We start from the raw sequence: 16643 nt of genomic DNA, 5'->3' as shown, positions 1-16643 counted from the left end.
GCCATTTTTTTTACACAGAGCTTATTCTACCGCTTCCTATGTACTCATTTGCTTATATATTTTCATTAATTAAGGAGTAAATATTGAGAAAATTACAAAATGGTATATAATTTTTTTAATACATGTTATATTGCATGTTACATTTCATTTTATTAAGATAATATTACAGTTATATATCCGTGTTTGCTGAGCATGTTATATAACCAGAGATATATTTCTTTTTTTTATTCACTAGCAGAACTTGCATGAAAGAGCAGCAGTATTAGTAGCAACAAGAGCAGCAGCGTCAGTAGCAGCATGAGTAGCAGCATCAGTAGCAGCAGCGGCAGCGGCGGCGTCCGCGACGGAGGGGCGTCCGCGGCGGCGGCGGCGCTGGGACGTCGATGGTAACGGGGCGTAGGCGGTGGCCGCGGCGGCGGCCGCGGCGGCGGCAGCGGTGGCGGGGCGTCCACGGCGGCGCGGCCTGGTTATACGCTCGTAAATGAGAGCTGCATGGCAAAAAAATAAGATCCAGTTTAATTGAATCCTTGCGCCGCACGGAGGATCGCAAATGGATCTTTGCGAGCAATCGACCCTCCTATTTTTCATGTTCTGTAATGTGTAAAATAATATAATACATTGAATTATATTTATGTCGTTGTCGATGCTCGGCTCTTTCCCTACTGCAATCTCGACGGGGGCATCATTCTTGACAGCAGCAACTTCCTTGACGTCGTGATGAGAGAGCCAGCACATTTCTAGCACCCGCTGTTGTGTTGTCCTTCGAGAATTCACTATTTCAGTGCTATCGGTGACGAAATTATAATTTAAATCAAACGATTCCAATTCTAGTATGCACAAATCACAGGGCCTCTGTTGAGGGCAATAGTTCATCACATATGATCCGTGGTCACAATTACTACCCTCGTATAATGAGCAGCACCGTCTTGTCGGTGATGCACGCTCGTTGTTAACGCATTATTCAAGAGAGACACATTTTAATATATGTCCGTGGCACTTTGTTATTAATATATGTAAATTGTTTAGCACAAACACACTAATCATATGTGTCACAATGTCCGACGTATAATATGATTTCCGAACGTAGTGCACTACTTGGAAGGGACAGTCTTTCACCGTCCGATAATACCCCCCTGATGAGCTGATGAAGACAGTCAGTCAATGGGAGATTTCTTGCTCTATTAACAATGGTGCAAACAGATCCAATTTTGCGGCATATGAAATCCTAATGTCCAGGCGGTCCTCTATAATTCGATGCTCCACGGCGCAATGATAATTCTCCCATTGGTTTTTGTTGGGTTCCAAATTGTCCACTTCGGGCAGAGCGATGATAGCACTAGTGGAACTTTTATGATTCATGATGCACGGCTTGATGATGTGGATGTTACGAACGTTGCGGTTTGAATGATGCTGCGAAGAGTGAATCTGTTATGATGGACCGTTCACGAGGTATTGTTCCGTGTCACTATTTGTGCCGCCCTTTTTTAGATTAGGAAATAATCAGTTGATATACGCAGTGTGTGCCATCGATATCTAAACCGGTACCTAAACCTAAACCTAAACAACCCAGCAACACACACAATATTACATGTAACGTGCATGTTAGTTTTAATTACTCAACAATATAATTGTTATATAACATATATGTTATATAACAGTTATATTGTTGAGTAGGAAATTACAACTAACATGCACGTTACATGTAATATTGTGTTTGCTGGGAATATTACAGTGGTTTCTCTTGACAATTATGGGAATCTTGTATGAGTAGTAAATAAATAAATGAGTATATAAATGAGTTTTGCATGAAATCGTCGAGTTTTCGTGCATTTGAAATACGTTTACCATATTTATGAATAGTACATTCAAAGATATTGTGAAGAATGTCGGGCATTATTAATGTTATATAATTATTCAATCCGTTACACAATAATAATAATGCTCGGTACTCTGCAGAATATTCATAAACGTATTCAGAGATACATCAAAAGCGTTTTGGAATAACGAATACTTTCAGATTTCGGCCAGCATCTGTTACTTTTCTATTGAAATGCATAGTGCTCGGAAATATTAATTTAATAATCGTGAAATAAGATAAAAGGTAGAGAGATATGTATAAATGTGAACAATATGTTTTATTTATCAACCGGAAGATTTAGGATGTCGAAAGCATAGGTTGAGATAAAATTTTATGACCGGTGAAAAAAATAGTAACGGGTTATTACTGCAGTTTCTAATTTTATAACTAGAACGACGGACACACATTTGGCGAACTTTTCCCATACATAAACTTTGAACAAAGACGTGTAGATTTTCAGAACTTAGTGCACTATTGTTAAATGTTTTCCGAATCGCCTTTGATCTGGCGCGACGGCTGTTCGTTAGATGTGCCGATTTCTCCGTTTCCATCGTTATACAAAGTGTCTTAAAGATACCGAAACCTCCCCCGGATAACTTTGCAGGATTAAGTTTTTATGAAAAATTTTAAATACAAATGTGGTAGAAAATCGAGTAACGGACTTGATGGTGATCTTGAATTTGACCTCGGCCATGACTTTAAAGATCATTTGCAGGTCAACTTGCGTTTTTTAAATGGTAACCAATATTTTTTATTACACTGCTTTTTTCTATCAATTAATTTGAACAACTTTTGTCTAAAACATTTTTTTATTTGCCTAATATTTTTTTAGATATTGAAGGAAAACTTGATAACTTTTTCTCATATTTAACTTACGATATTTCGCTGACTATTTGTCGGAAGAAAAAGTGGTACTAGACTTTCTTGCTTTATTTAGTCTCAAGAATATATATTGTTACAATAACGCCCTGATTTTTGTTAATTTGATGACTTTGAAATTTCCAAAAGTCAGAAAGATAACAAAAGTCAGGGCACTGTTGTAAGAACATATTCTTGAGACTAAACAGAGCAAAAAAGTCTAGTACCACTTTTTCTTCCGACAAATAGTTAGCGAGATATCGTAAGTTAAATATGAGAAAAAGTTATCAAGTTTTCCTCAAATATCCGAAAAAATATTAGGCAAATAAAAAAATGTTTTAGTAGACAAAAGTTGTTCAAATTAATTGGTGGAAAAAGATGATGTAATAAAAAATTCGAGTTTTCATTTAAGATTTTTATATTGATCTTGACTGGGTTTTTCCCGAAGTCATCTCGAGTTTATAGCAATTCGTAATAGCAAAAGTTTATAGCCTCAAATTTATAGCATCGTCATCAAGTCCGTTACTCGATTTTCTACAACTTTTGTATTTAAAATTCTTCATGAAAATTTGATCTTACAAAGTTATCCGAAGGTTTCGGTATTCTTAAGATACCCCGTATTAAGAGAATAGAATTTCGAGAGAGAAAGAAAAGGGTCTTGTTTTTGCCCGGAGCGTAATACACTAGATTACGAGACCTTCTTCAGGTCATAAAATAAAATAGTCCGCTGACCGTCTCGCCGAATCGTCTCGCTACCTATAGCTATGAAATATTACCCTAGTTTCTCTTAACGAATTGTATAAAGACACTGCGGAAAGTGCACGGAGAAAAGTATCAGAAATATCCGATTGTTAATTTCGTTATTCGATCAAATATTCGGTGTATTTAATTGGATTTTTGATCGGATAACGAAATTAACAATCGGATATTTCGGATATTTTTCTCAGTGTGCGTCTATTGTAAAGGACGGTGTTTATCGTGTGACGTCGTTTGGGGACTTCTTTTATAGGATGCCCCCCATTTTAAACAATCCATTTAAATGTCTCGAAAAATATTAGGCAAATAAAAAAATGTCTCACACAAAAGTTCAAATTAATTAGTAGAAAAAAGATGATATAATAAAAAATTGGGGTTTCTATTTAAGAAAAATAATGATTAATGAATTGGCTCGAAAGTGACACTATCTGTAAACAAACCACTATCCATATAACTTTCGTCTGAAACATTTTTCCCTAAAATAGCGCATCTACAAAAAAAAACGTGGAAGAGAGACGCGAATAGCAGCGTGGGCCGGCTATTTATACGGGAGTGTGAAGCTGAAGAAATTATCAAGTTTTTCTTAAATATCTAAAAATATTAGGCAAATAGAAAAATGTTTCAGACGAAAGTTGTTAAAATTAGTTCGTAGAAAAAGATGATACAATAAAAAATTGGGGTTTCCATTTAAGAAAAATAATAATCAGTGAATATCTCGAAAGTAGCACCATCTGTAAACACAATGATATAATTGTTACATGTCCTCTTTGAAATTATACAACTTTTATTTGAAACATTTTTTATTTGCTTAATATTTTCTGAGATGTTTGAGTGGATCCTTTAAAATGGGACATCCTGTATGTCACGAAATAAATAATCTGCTGGTATGCGCAGTGCAATCGATACATAAACAAGACTACCGGGAAAGCAATAATAATGATGTGCCAATTTTACATCGGAGAGAGAGAGAGAGGGAGAGAGAGGGAGAGAGAGGGAGAGAGAGGGAGGGAGGGAGAGAGGGAGAGAGGGAGAGAGGGAGGGAGGAAGGGGGAGAGAGAGAGAGGGAGAGAGAGAGAGAGAGAGGGAGAGAGATGGTGAGAGAGGGAGAGAGAGGGAGAGAGAGGGAGAGAGAGGGAGAGAGAGGGAGAGAGAGGGAGAGAGAGGGAGAGAGAGGGAGAGAGGGAGAGAGGGAGGGAGGGAGGGAGGGAGGGAGGGAGGAAGGGGGAGGGAGAGAAAGTCGGAGAGAGAGAGAGAGAGAGAGAGAGAGAGAGAGAGAGAGAGAGAGAGAGAGAGAGAGAAGGGGAGAGAGAGAGAGAGAGAGAGTCGGAAAGAGAGATAAGTTGTCCCTGCTTCACTCTCTCTCTCTCTCTCTCTCTCTCTCTCTCTCTCTCTCTCTCAATCACGATGCCGTCATCGTTAGCGGGAAGAAAACGTTTGCACGGTGGCCACGAAAATAATAACGTGAACGATACAATACGCTCAATGTCGTACGATAATTTTGTTCTATTGATCGCGGAGAATGAAAACGTCATGACTGCCGCTGGCGACGCCGCCGCCGTCGAACGCCTGGTCGACAGCATTCGTATGGAAAAGTGGTTTGATCAGCAATGCGACGAATACGGCGGAAACCATCGAATCGATTGCGAATTTGCAAGAATTCGCGTGGGCGATCGCTTTGCTGACACACCGCGCAGCTTGAACGACGTGCTGCGTCTCGTTTTACCTCTTCGCCCGCCCGAATTGTACGAGTCGTCTTTGGAACGACGGCAACCGAGACTCGCCGGATCCACTGACACTCTCGTTGACACTCTGATTCGCGATGTGGGAACGCACGAATTGGACGACGATTACGAGATCAGTAGGACGTCGCCGCCCTGTCATGAATGCGTACGAAAACGTCCAATTTGCACCCATGCTCACACCGTAACGTGTGAATATGATGCGGACGCCTGTACAGTTCTCGCGGTCGTGCGCGAATTTGCAGATTCATATCGCGTGTCGTTTCGCTTGCGTTACGACAGTGATTTGAAATGCTTGGAGAAGATGTTGCGTGGTCATCGAGCGTTCAATTTTCAACTAGAGAAACGCGTTGCTGCGTTGCAGCAAGCTCTGCGATTCGAGAGCACGGTGTATACCGCCACTCAATCACGCTATCAGAATGCACAGTCGGAGATAGCCGGTCTGCGTGAGTCTCTGGCCAACCTGGCTCAGATCGGCATCGAGCGGATGGAAGAGCGGCTTCGAGATATGGCTAATCGAGCTGAAATAGAACGGACCAAGGTGATCTCCGAGCTGGAAGCTCGCCGCGACATTCTGCTGCTTGAGATAGAAAAATTTTTGCGGTCTGACAGTGCGATCTGTCGGATGCTGCGTTCGCTGGAAAGATTGAATCAGCAGGAAGATGGCCGTCGCGCACATCGTGTAATTTAGAATTTATCATGTCGCGCAAAGACTATCTGGCTGGTGTGGCGTCTCACTGTGAGAGCGGCGGCGCGCTTTTGCTCGCTACCGATAGCGCGGAGGAATTACACAGCGTCATTTCCAGCTGTGACGCTCTGCGAGCCGTGCACACGGACACATTTGACCGAGCGTTTCGCGAGTATGCGGTCGAGCAGGAGCGCGCCGAACGGCTAGAAGTTACGATTCGAAAAAATAATGCTCCGTACGAACGATTCGCCAAACTGGCGTATCGGTGGATCAAATGGCGAGAGTGCGTAATGAATGACGCTGTCGGCCACGTGTGGCTGCCCGCTATATTGTTGGAAAACAACGGCAAGCGTTTCAGATGCGAAATAGCGAGGCCTAACGAGTTGTACTGTTGGTACGGTGCGATTCCGCCGAAAGATCGTACTACCAGCCCTCTGCGCGACGTAGATGATCAGTTGCGCAAAACTCTGGTGTCATTTGTGCGTCATGTACTACTGGAGCGCTGTGAAAGAGCGCTGGTCACTGCGAGATTCGCTTTGCTCAACGAGACTCTGCGAAACGCCTCTGATCGGCGCGCAGTTCGCCGGAATCATCGTAAATGGGCGATCGATCATTATAGTGCGCGAAAATCTAAAGATCTGTACGACAACGGCGTATATGATGATTCCAGTAGCGGCAGTGAGAACGAGGACCGACGACGACGCGGCCCCGTCACTCCTCAACGTCTTCTGAAACGATCCTGCGACGGGGAGGATTTCGCTCAGTTGCCCTATGAGTCGTTCGCCCTCGAAGACTCGATCGTTCGCAACAGCGCGGTCATCAAGCAGCAAATCGCTGAGCAACTATGTGCCGATGAACGCAAGCCTGCCTTGCGAACTCGTTGCTTTAAATGGCCCAAGCGTGAGAATCCGCTCGAGGCGCAGGGGCTGCTCATGGCCGTCATGTACGCTGTCGTCGTGACGTCTTAAGAGCGATAGACACATTACGAAAATATCGATACTGGGTCGGCGATAATTGAACAAGGAAAAAAATTACTAATTGCGAAACACGAATATACTCACATGTGTCTTCAGTTGAGCACATGCGTTTATGTTTGTGTGCGTGTAAATTCGCGTCCGTGCGAGTTCGCGTCCGCGCATGATAGCGCCGTTTCTTTACGTCCGCGCAAGGTCGGTTTCCGGTGATCGGATCGCACGATAGCATAGAAGTAAGGGGAAGGGGGGAGGAGGGGGCGAAGGACATTTCGACAAACCTCTCTCTCTCTCTCTCTCTCTCTCTCCCCTTACCTATTTTTTCAATATAAAATTTTTATTTTCAGCTAGAGCAGGACACACACATACACGCGCGCACACACACACACACACACACACACACACACACACACAGACAATCGGCACATTGGACCTATGAGAATGACAGACGCGACAAAAAATATCGGAGATTTAATGATGATGGCGAAGACAAAGTTAAAAAATTGCGGAACATAAAGAAGCGTATGTGCTATTCTCGCATTTACCGCGGCATTATCGCGCATGCGCGAAAAGCGAAAGACGACGTTCCGCATCGTTATCGTAATCGCTCTTTCCTAAAATCATTCAGGTCGCGTCATATTGCAAATAACAAATGTCAAGGATACAATCTGTCTATCTGTTTTCTTTTTTTCGTTTAATGCGCTCCAAAATAGTACAAATAGGTTCGTAGAGAGCGATTGTTTTTTTCTCATGCTCGTCCTCTACATAAAACAAATTATTTAGATTACATATATCAAAGGGAAAATAATCGATATTCTCCCGCCACAAGTTATGAAGATAATATTTGTCGAAACACCAACGATAACGTGCGTCCAACCTTCTCTCTTTGAAACTGACGTAGCCCAGCAATTGTATACCAAATGTTTCAGACCACCCGGGTTACCTCGGATTTTTTCGTAAACGTTACATTTTAGAGAAAAAAATGTTTCAGACAAAAGTTGTAGGGAAGAATCTATTTATTGATGCTATAAATTTTATCTTGGGATAACCTTGAAAAACCCAAACAAGATCAACATGAAAATCTTAAATGGAAACTTGAATTTTTTATTACATCATCTTTCCCCACCAATTAATTTGAACAACTTTTGTCTGAAACATTTTTCTATTTACCTCATATTTTTTGAAATATTTCGAGGATAACTTGTTAATTTTTTCAATATTTAACTCACGATATCTCGCTAATTATTTGTCAGAAGAAAAAGTGGTACTAGACTTTCTTGCTTTATTTAGTCTCAAGAATATATTGCTACAATAGTGCCATCATTTTTTTTATTAACTTGTCGACCTTTGGAAATTTCTATTTCGTCAAATTGACAAAAAATCAGGGCGTTTTTGTAATTTCTTCGTCTTGACTGGGCTTTTCCCAGGTTATCCCAAGGTCAAATTTATAGCATCAGTAAATAGATCCTTTGAAGACCTACAACTTTTGTCTGAAATATTTTTCTCTAAAATGCCGCGTTAACGAAAAAAATCCGGGGTGGTCCCCGATACCCGGGATGGTCTGAAACACCCGGTTGAACGTGACATTACCTTGACATCATATACATTATAACAAATATAGAAAATATTACAAATTATTCACAGAGGCAACGGAAATATCGTCGATTTGATTGATGATCTCGAAGAAATATTGACAAATTACGGAATACAAATAGATGTATGTGCTATACTCACTACGGTTGCCGGAAGAATCATGCATCGCCGGGCGAAACGTCCCTCCCCCGCCCGGCTTCTTCGCTTCTTTCATCGGTGGATAGCCTAGAATGTAATCGGAAATATATTCATTTTTTCAACAAGATGCTATTGCAACGACAGATGCAACGAAAATATCGGCTATTGAGCGAAGAACTGCGAAGAAAATGCGGCAAAAAATTGCGAAACAATATATATATATATATATATATATTGTTTCGCAATTATAATAAACAATATATATATATATATATATATATATATATATATAGGCGTGTGCCTCTTATGCAACAGAATGTGAATATTTTTTTGTTATCGATAGCGATAGCATGGAAGAGTTACACGAGAATGACAGACGCGACAAAATTGTCAGAGATGTAGCGACGATTGCGAAAAAAAATAGCAAAAAAATTGTGAAACATAAATAAGCTCGTGACAATGTTTGATTATTTCGTCGCTAAATGTCCGATATTTTTATTGCATCTACCGCTGGAACGCACCGAACGGCGATAGAAATTACGAATGGAAATATCACGCCGTTGAATCAAACAGCGATATATTGGTTAGGTTAGCTCAAATATTGGCTATTTACCGATTATTTCGAAAAAGAGTAAGATATTGTGGAATGCGACGAGGTTTATGTGCCCGTGTATGGATGACGAGGGGAAAGGGGGGAGGATGAACAAACGCGGGATAATAACGCGCGGACCAGGCGATTGGAATGGTCCGAACGTGAGAATTCACTCAAGACCCTAATAATGGTCTTTATTGTTTGCTTTGACCTATGAGTTGCCGCGCATTCGGCGGTTTGTTTCATATTTCTTGTCAGCGGTGTGTTTATTTAGGTTAGCAGATTCGCAGCAGGCGAAATATGTCATCGAATACCTCGCACGTCTACTTGACGCAGAAAGAGAAAAGTGCTAAGAGGGACATGCTTCTACACTGAGAAAAAATTGTATTGAAATTAAATGAATATTTGTTCGAATATAATTATGAATCATGGTGTGAACCTAACTTAGAAATGCGTCTATATATATAGTATAGTCGAATAAATGCAGCGCGCGTTGGACGGAACGGCGCAGGTAGCTGCTCGGCGCGCGCATAGCAGGGCATCTTTTGCCTATTTATTAAGATTTGTCAAATAGAGACTTACTGCAAAGATGTTTAGGTGGCCACACGCAAAACGCGAATGAAAGCTTTAATTCAACGATTTGGCGTTTGGCTCCAAAGCATCTACACTGCGGCATTAAAAAACTATTGAAATCTTTGCACTCATTGTTCCTGGCGTATTTAACGAAAGATACTTCGCAATTTCAAAAATAATAGATGTACTACAACTCGTAATCGGTTAACAAGCGAAGCAATATGCTGACTCGTATGACGCCGCGCGTATCAAGCGCTAAGTGAGCCAGCTTTGACAGCAGCAAAAAGGCTCGGACGACTCGTAGAATGGAGCAGGCTGGACAGCAGCAGCTGTTCGAGGAGGCGCAGGCTAATTACCCTGGTCCTGGCATAGCAGATTGACTACAAGCAGCTATAAATGTTGAAAAAGTTAGATTTTTCTTTAACGGAAACTTTAAACGCATTTTTTTCAAAACTACGTTTTTTGAACTAGCGATACAAACAATTTAAAAACTAGACAGTCAATCTCAGTTTTTCCGCGTACACTCAGAGGCAGGTATGGTGTCCCTCGGCGATGATACGCCTGTAAAACAATCGAAAGCGATGATAGGCATATACGCATATGCATATTGGCGTACTGTACAGCGCGAGAGAAGCGAAGAGGGAGAAGTGGTGGGAGACGTTTCGATGTTGCATCCTTATCACACGTCGCACGATCGAGAGAGAAAGCATTACCAGATGTGGTACGGTTAATAGTGTCCCCAATAGCTGTCTCACTCACTCTACGCTTGAATGCAGGCAATATGAGTGAGACGGCTATAGAAACACTGCGCTGTCTCTATAGGTGTCTCGCTCGCTCTAATAGCCATGTATCGCGCTTTCCTCTTTTTTCCTTAGCAGAAATGCCGATTGAGGAGGCAATCCTGTCTGTAGGCCAGAAAAATAAGCTATTTTCGCGAATTTTTTTTCGGAAACTAAGCAGACGATCGATTTCAAACTTGATAAAAATAATATATATTTTATTGATGAGAATGAATTTTTATGGCGTTATAAAAGAGAGAAGCGCGATACATGGCTATTACAGCAAATAAGACAGCTATAGAGATAGCGCGGTGCATATAAAAAATTAATATTTTTTTATTTCGCTAGTTCACACGATAGATAGACATGTTTCGAATATGTAATTAGATGCTGAAGTCGATCGATCGACTTTTGTATATAAAAAAAGTTTTTCTCTGATTTCAGGAGATGCTATATAGCGTCTCGTTATTATTATTGTAATTTTTATTATTATTAAATGTCTCCTAATTTTTTTATATTTTCAAGAGCGGAGCCTATATTTTAAGTAGCATTTTAAGGAAGATGTTGCATTTATCTCTCCCCCCTCCTTCTCGCAGTCTTTTCAAAAGTAAAGATATGTTGCGTCTAAAAAGAATTGCACAATTTGACATATCTTACGGCATAAAATAAGTTTTTTCGTAAATTTCATGAAATATCGTTTTCTTGCAAATAAAATATTCTTAACGTAAAATTATCGATGTTTATGACGATTTTTGAAATATAATTTTTAAATACCTTAAAATATTAAAAAAGTAGTTCGTTTTTTATTTCCTTAATTCAAACGAGTTAGCGGCAAGCTAATTGCGTAGAATAATTATTTTACTTACGTTTTTGTCCCAGTCTACCGTATTTCGAGATTTTATAGGAACCGTGAAACGGCGCGCGCCTAAATACGTCACGTTATTTTTTTGTATATTTGCTACATTATTATTCATATAACGCTATAAAAATTCATTCTTATCAATAAAATGTATATTATTATTTCTATCAAGTTTGAAATCAATCGTCTGCTTAGATTTCCGGAAAAAAAATTCGCGAAAATAGCTTATTTTTCTGGCCTATAGACAGGATTGCCTCCTTAAACGGCATTTCTGCTAAGGAAAAAAGAGGAAAGCGCGATATATGGCTGTTAGAGCGAGCGAGACACCTATAGAGACAGCGCGGTGTCTCTATACCTATCTCACTCATATTGCTTGCATTCAAGCGTAGAGAGAGAAAGAGAGAGAGAGAGAAAGAGAGAGAGAGAGAGAGAGAGAGAGAGAGAGAGTGAAACAGCTATTAGGAACACCATTAACCGTACCACGTCTGGTAATGCTTTCTCTCTCGATCGTACGACGTGCGATAAGGATGCAACATCGGAACGTCTCTCACCACTTCTCCCTCTTCGCTTCTCTCGCGCTGTACAGTACGCCAATATGCATATGCATATGTGCCTGTCATCGCTTTCGATTGTATTATAGGCGTATACGACATCGCCAAGGAACACCATACCTGCCTCTGAGTGTACACATATTTCTGCATATGTTTGTAACCGACTGTACCTACATAACCAACAACCTGTCAAACAAAAAAATTGTTATTGCAAAATTAAGATGTAAAAAGATCGTATATTTTTTTAAAAAGTTTATAACTTTGTAAAACAATAATTCGTAAAAACAATAATTTATTTCTAAAATATAGGTACAGTCGGTGTGTTTTGATATAAATAATATATATATGTTTTGTAATCTTTTGTTTCAGACACTTATAGCGAGCGCTATTTTTCCCACCAATGAGTCGTGTCAAGCAGCTGAGGCTGCTTACTAAGCTTGCATAAGCTAAAAATTGTGCAATCGAAGAAATAAAAAAATTTATATAAGGGTGTTTGAGACCATCCGAGTCACCCGATGTTTTCGTAAACGCTACATTTTAGAGAAAAATGTTTCAGATAAAAGTTATAGGGCTTCAAAGAATCTATTTACTGATGCTATAAATTTTATCTTGGAATGATCTTGAAAAGCCCACACAAGATCGACATAGAAATCTTAAATGGAAACTTGAATTTTTTATTACATCGTATTTTTCCACCAATTAATTTGAACAACTTTTGTCTAAAACATTTTTTTATTTACCTAATATTTTTTCAGATATTTGAGGAAAACTTGGTAACTTTTTCTCATATTAAACTTACGATATCTCGCTAGCTATTTGTCGGAGGAAAAAGTGGTACTAGACTTTTTTGCTTTATTTAGTTTCAAAAATATATATTGTTGCAATAGCGCCCTGATTTTTGTTAATTTGATGATTTTGAAATTTCCAAAAAGTCAGTAAGTTAACAAAAAATCAGGGCGCTATTGTAACAATATATTCCTGAGATTAAATAAAGCTAGAAAATCCAGTACCACTTTTTCTTCCGACAAATAGTTAGCGAGATATCGTAAGTTAAATATGAGAAAAAGTTTTCAAGTTTCTCTCAAATATCTCAAAAAATATTAGACAAATAAAAAAAATCTTTCAGACAAAAGTTGTTCAAATTAATTAGTTGAAAAAGACAGTGTAATAAAAAATTCGAGTTTCTGTTTAAGATAGTAGATAGAATAGGAGGATTCTAACCCAAATTGCTAATTAATTATGCAAAAGACATTATTTATTAATTAATATTTTTTAATTAATACCTATCTGCTGTAACAATAGCAGTTACTTGGGGGTCAAACGAGCTCGAATGCCTGCATCCGGCACGCACGACGGAAAATTGCGACGCATGGCCGTGACGATCGCGGTTGTGGCGATTTTCGGCACTTTGTGCATGATAGCATTGGCGATTTTGGTTTGGCGCATCCGCACGTTAACAGCTAACCCGCGCCGACTCGAGCTACGGCGGCGGCAACGAGACTATGAGAATGACGGGCAAACAGCCACGATAATGACAGCGGTGCTGACGAATAATGACACGAATGATGATGAATGGCGGCGCGAGCGCGACGCGTTCGCCGAGAAGCGATTACTACGGTTTAGCCGAGGAGGCATCACGCTATCCGACCGCTCGATCGACACTCGAGACTGCGATGACTTTTCGCAATCGGTGGAATGCAATGTAGACGACGGCTACATTGCGTGCTTTGAATGTATCGAGACGCGCTTTTCGATGCGAATATGTGCGCACGTGTCGGAGTCGGTGACGGTGCGTGATGAGTCGAGCGGCAAGGATGTGGTGTTGCCGGCGAATACGGCGACGCATTTGGGTTATTGTATGCCTGATAGTCTTGTTCGGAGTTTGCGGGATCAGAATGACTTGGCCAGTGACCAGGATGCTGCAGGCGACGAAAAGAGCACTCTGGGGCGCGCGCGACGCGAGTGTCGTGCCGTCAACGCAGACTGGATATTGTTGCGACAACGCGCGACCGATAACCCCATGGACAGTTCATATAACTTTGCGTGCAGGTGCAAATATCCGCATCTGATGACCAACGTGAGCGGACCGCTTTCATCGTGTTCGCGAGACGTTGGTTGCAACGGGCACGGTAGACTGGACGAACGTTCGCGAGCGTCGCTGATTGATCCGTTCGTGAGCAGCTCGTGCGAGTGCGACGACAGCTGGATCGACGAATACGACGAGCATCGCATAGGTCCGTATTGCCGCGAGGCGACCTTTACCGAATGGCCATCGCTGTTGTACGGCGAAAAACGCAATGATGACGATTTGGTCCTCAGTTCAAGCAAAGTAGACAAAAGATTTCGCGATCTTGTGCAGTATCAGCGGAAGGACGATAGGCATATTATCGTGTGGTTGCCGAATCCATGCGGCCCTTGTCCGCTCAAGCAACACTTGATTCGTGACGATGACCTTGGCAGGCTAAGCGACGACAACTATGCGTATTATTGCGGCGACGCCGTGGACGAGGAGAACTTGATGCCTCGGCAGAAACACGAGTTCCAATACGTACATATCGGCGTACGTCGAGATCGCGATTACCTGGCCAACAACGGCGGTACTTTGCCCAACGCATGTATGACGCTTCATGTATCCGTGCAAGGTCTCGTGAACGACCGTGTGCTGGTGCAATACATGTCGCAATCGTGGAACGACGGAAGCGCGTTCGCGCAAGAAATCGGCTTTCTCGTGGACCCGGACGAGTTGCGACACAGCGTGATGGAGCACAATGAGGTCTTCGACGACGTAGACCATTTAACTTCGGACGATCGAAGAGTCGTTGTAACGACAAACGTAAGCGCGGAGCGTCCGGTGGGTCAGAGGCGAACGTTCTCTCGAAACGTCGAGTGGTCACCCGGGTACATGAGATTCGCACGGAACCTAGTGATCGCGCGCAACGATGCTTTGGACGCGCATGGTGTCGTGTGGACGTACAACGGCGAGTTTTTGCGCGAGACGCGTGAGGACTTGTGCATGAAATTGAATCGCAGTATAACGGCCGGTGTCTTTACCGATCTGTGTTTCAACTCGGCTGTAGCATGGTATGATTTTCCATATTTCAGCATCAGGATACCGTACAAGTTCTACATAAAGAACCCGAAACGTCTTCACGCCGAATGTCGCAATCGGCAATATACATACACGTGCCCTGATTTGCGCGGAATAGACCGAGTAGGAATAATAGGAGGGGATCGCGAGATCAGCGAAGTCGAGGCGGAGGAGACAGCGCGCGCCATGTTGCCTATCTGCAAACGTAAACTCGATAACGGCGAGAACGCTCGGCCGGATCATCCTGACGGATCGATATCAGAATATTGCATTTTGCGACCGGAGTTCAATTGCCGCCAAAACAATCCGACTTCGTGTGTACTGTTTGTAAACACCGGTTTAGTGGTGTACGCGTATACATTGTGGTATTCGAACGGTATAAACATGAGACGTTTCTGTCAAGACCGATCCTGTTATGCTGATTATCAGAAGTGTGACGATGATCATCATCATGCAACTATAGACGGTGTTGACGATGTAACTTCTCTAATAACCGAGTGCAACCCGCAATTATCAGAATAATTCACCGAACAGTCAGCCGTCCATCAAGAGAGAGAGAGAGAGAGAGAGAGAGAGAGAGAGAGAGAGAGAGAGGGAGAGCGAAAGGGAGAGGGAGAGAGGGAGAGAGAGAGAGAGAGCGAGAGAGAGAGGGAGAGAGAGGGGGGAGAGAGAGAGCACAGTAAAAGCAGAGTATATCCTTTTCTACGTGAGCTATACTCCCACTCCTCGGACGTAGTCTAGGTATACTATGTCTATGGTTTTACCCGCCCCGGTGGAGCGAGTTGATCATATGTTGATCGTAGTGTTGTCTGTCGCATGTCGTGTACAATCGACAGATTTTGATATTCGTTAAGAACTCGCATGTACCCGTGGACATCTCAAATGACGCGCGACAAAATTTAATGAGTCTCCCATCCTGAAACCCCAACTATCCTTCGCACGCTTGCGTCTCTCCTATGCTTTTTCCCGTCTTCCCCCCCCCCCGGCCTCTCCATGGCTATAAAAGTAAGAAACTCTCGAGTGACAGCATACTGAATCAGTCCATCGTTGGTCAGTCATTTGACACACACACACACACACACAATCGCGCAGCAATGTCGTCTTTTTCGTCGTCCTCGTCCGTGGAGACTCCATGGGTTAACAGAGATAATCGTTGGCTCTACATGTTCGAATCATTATGCGCGCGATACCGTTGTCGAAATTTGAATAGCGTCGCGAAACATGTAGCGTATTACTCATACGACTCTGTGCTACAAAGCGGTCTGTTCATATTCGGCCCTGGTGGAAAATGGCTAGCCGAGGTAACGAATGTGCGCTTTAAGAGTCGTAACAATGGTGCGCTGTGCCATGATGATTGCACCGCACTGAAGAATATCGCCAAGATATTATTACGTGGATGCGAAGCACGATTCATTGCACTCGACTGGTTTTACACACGTGACCCTCCAAGGCAAGACAATGAGATTCGCCAGTGCCTGATTCGCGTCGATCTGAACAATCGCATCGTGACTCTGATAATCTTGTCAAATTCGGCGCTATCAGACTTGTTTACTCGCGGTGTCGCTTTTCCCGCGCGACGACGAACGTCTTATTACCGTTC

At 42.0% G+C, this 16643-nt stretch overlaps 1 protein-coding gene across 3 annotated transcripts; it reads right to left on the bottom strand.

The window, feature by feature from the left end:
• Window positions 1-138: 138 nt before the first annotated feature.
• On the bottom strand, window positions 139-13614 carry LOC112590510 (uncharacterized). 3 transcript variants are annotated; one of them, XR_003114272.1, is made up of 3 exons: window positions 13239-13614; window positions 8605-8688; window positions 139-488 (listed from the first exon to the last, which is right to left on the bottom strand). XR_003114272.1 is itself a non-coding variant. In XM_025307242.1 (3 exons), the coding sequence occupies exons 1-3, from the start codon at window positions 9867-9869 to the stop codon at window positions 232-234; spliced, it is 435 nt and encodes a 144-aa protein (XP_025163027.1). In that variant the 5' UTR covers window positions 9870-9945; the 3' UTR covers window positions 139-231. The 3 variants fall into 3 exon arrangements, 2 of the variants coding, with proteins under 2 accessions (XP_025163027.1, XP_025163026.1); XM_025307242.1 differs by lacking the exon at window positions 13239-13614 and adding an exon at window positions 9776-9945; XM_025307241.1 differs by lacking the exons at window positions 8605-8688; window positions 13239-13614 and adding an exon at window positions 618-1472.
• Window positions 13615-16643: the final 3029 nt, after the last annotated feature.

Source organism: Harpegnathos saltator, unplaced genomic scaffold, assembly GCF_003227715.2.
Source record: "Harpegnathos saltator strain DR-91 unplaced genomic scaffold, Hsal_v8.6 scaffold842, whole genome shotgun sequence".
NCBI classification, from domain to species: Eukaryota; Metazoa; Arthropoda; class Insecta; order Hymenoptera; family Formicidae; genus Harpegnathos; species Harpegnathos saltator.
Note: the sequence above shows the minus strand (reverse complement) of the source record. Positions and strands in the feature narration are given on the sequence as shown.

What these genes read in the sequence shown, in the direction of transcription:
- LOC112590510 (XM_025307241.1), bottom strand. Translation starts at nt 873, where the DNA reads ATGAACTATTGCCCTCAACAGAGGCCCTGTGATTTGTGCATACTAGAA. An exon ending in CGACATAAATATAATTCAAT is followed by an intron (nt 489 to 617) that starts GTATTATATTAT and finishes TTTGCCATGCAG; the next exon opens with CTCTCATTTACGAGCGTATA.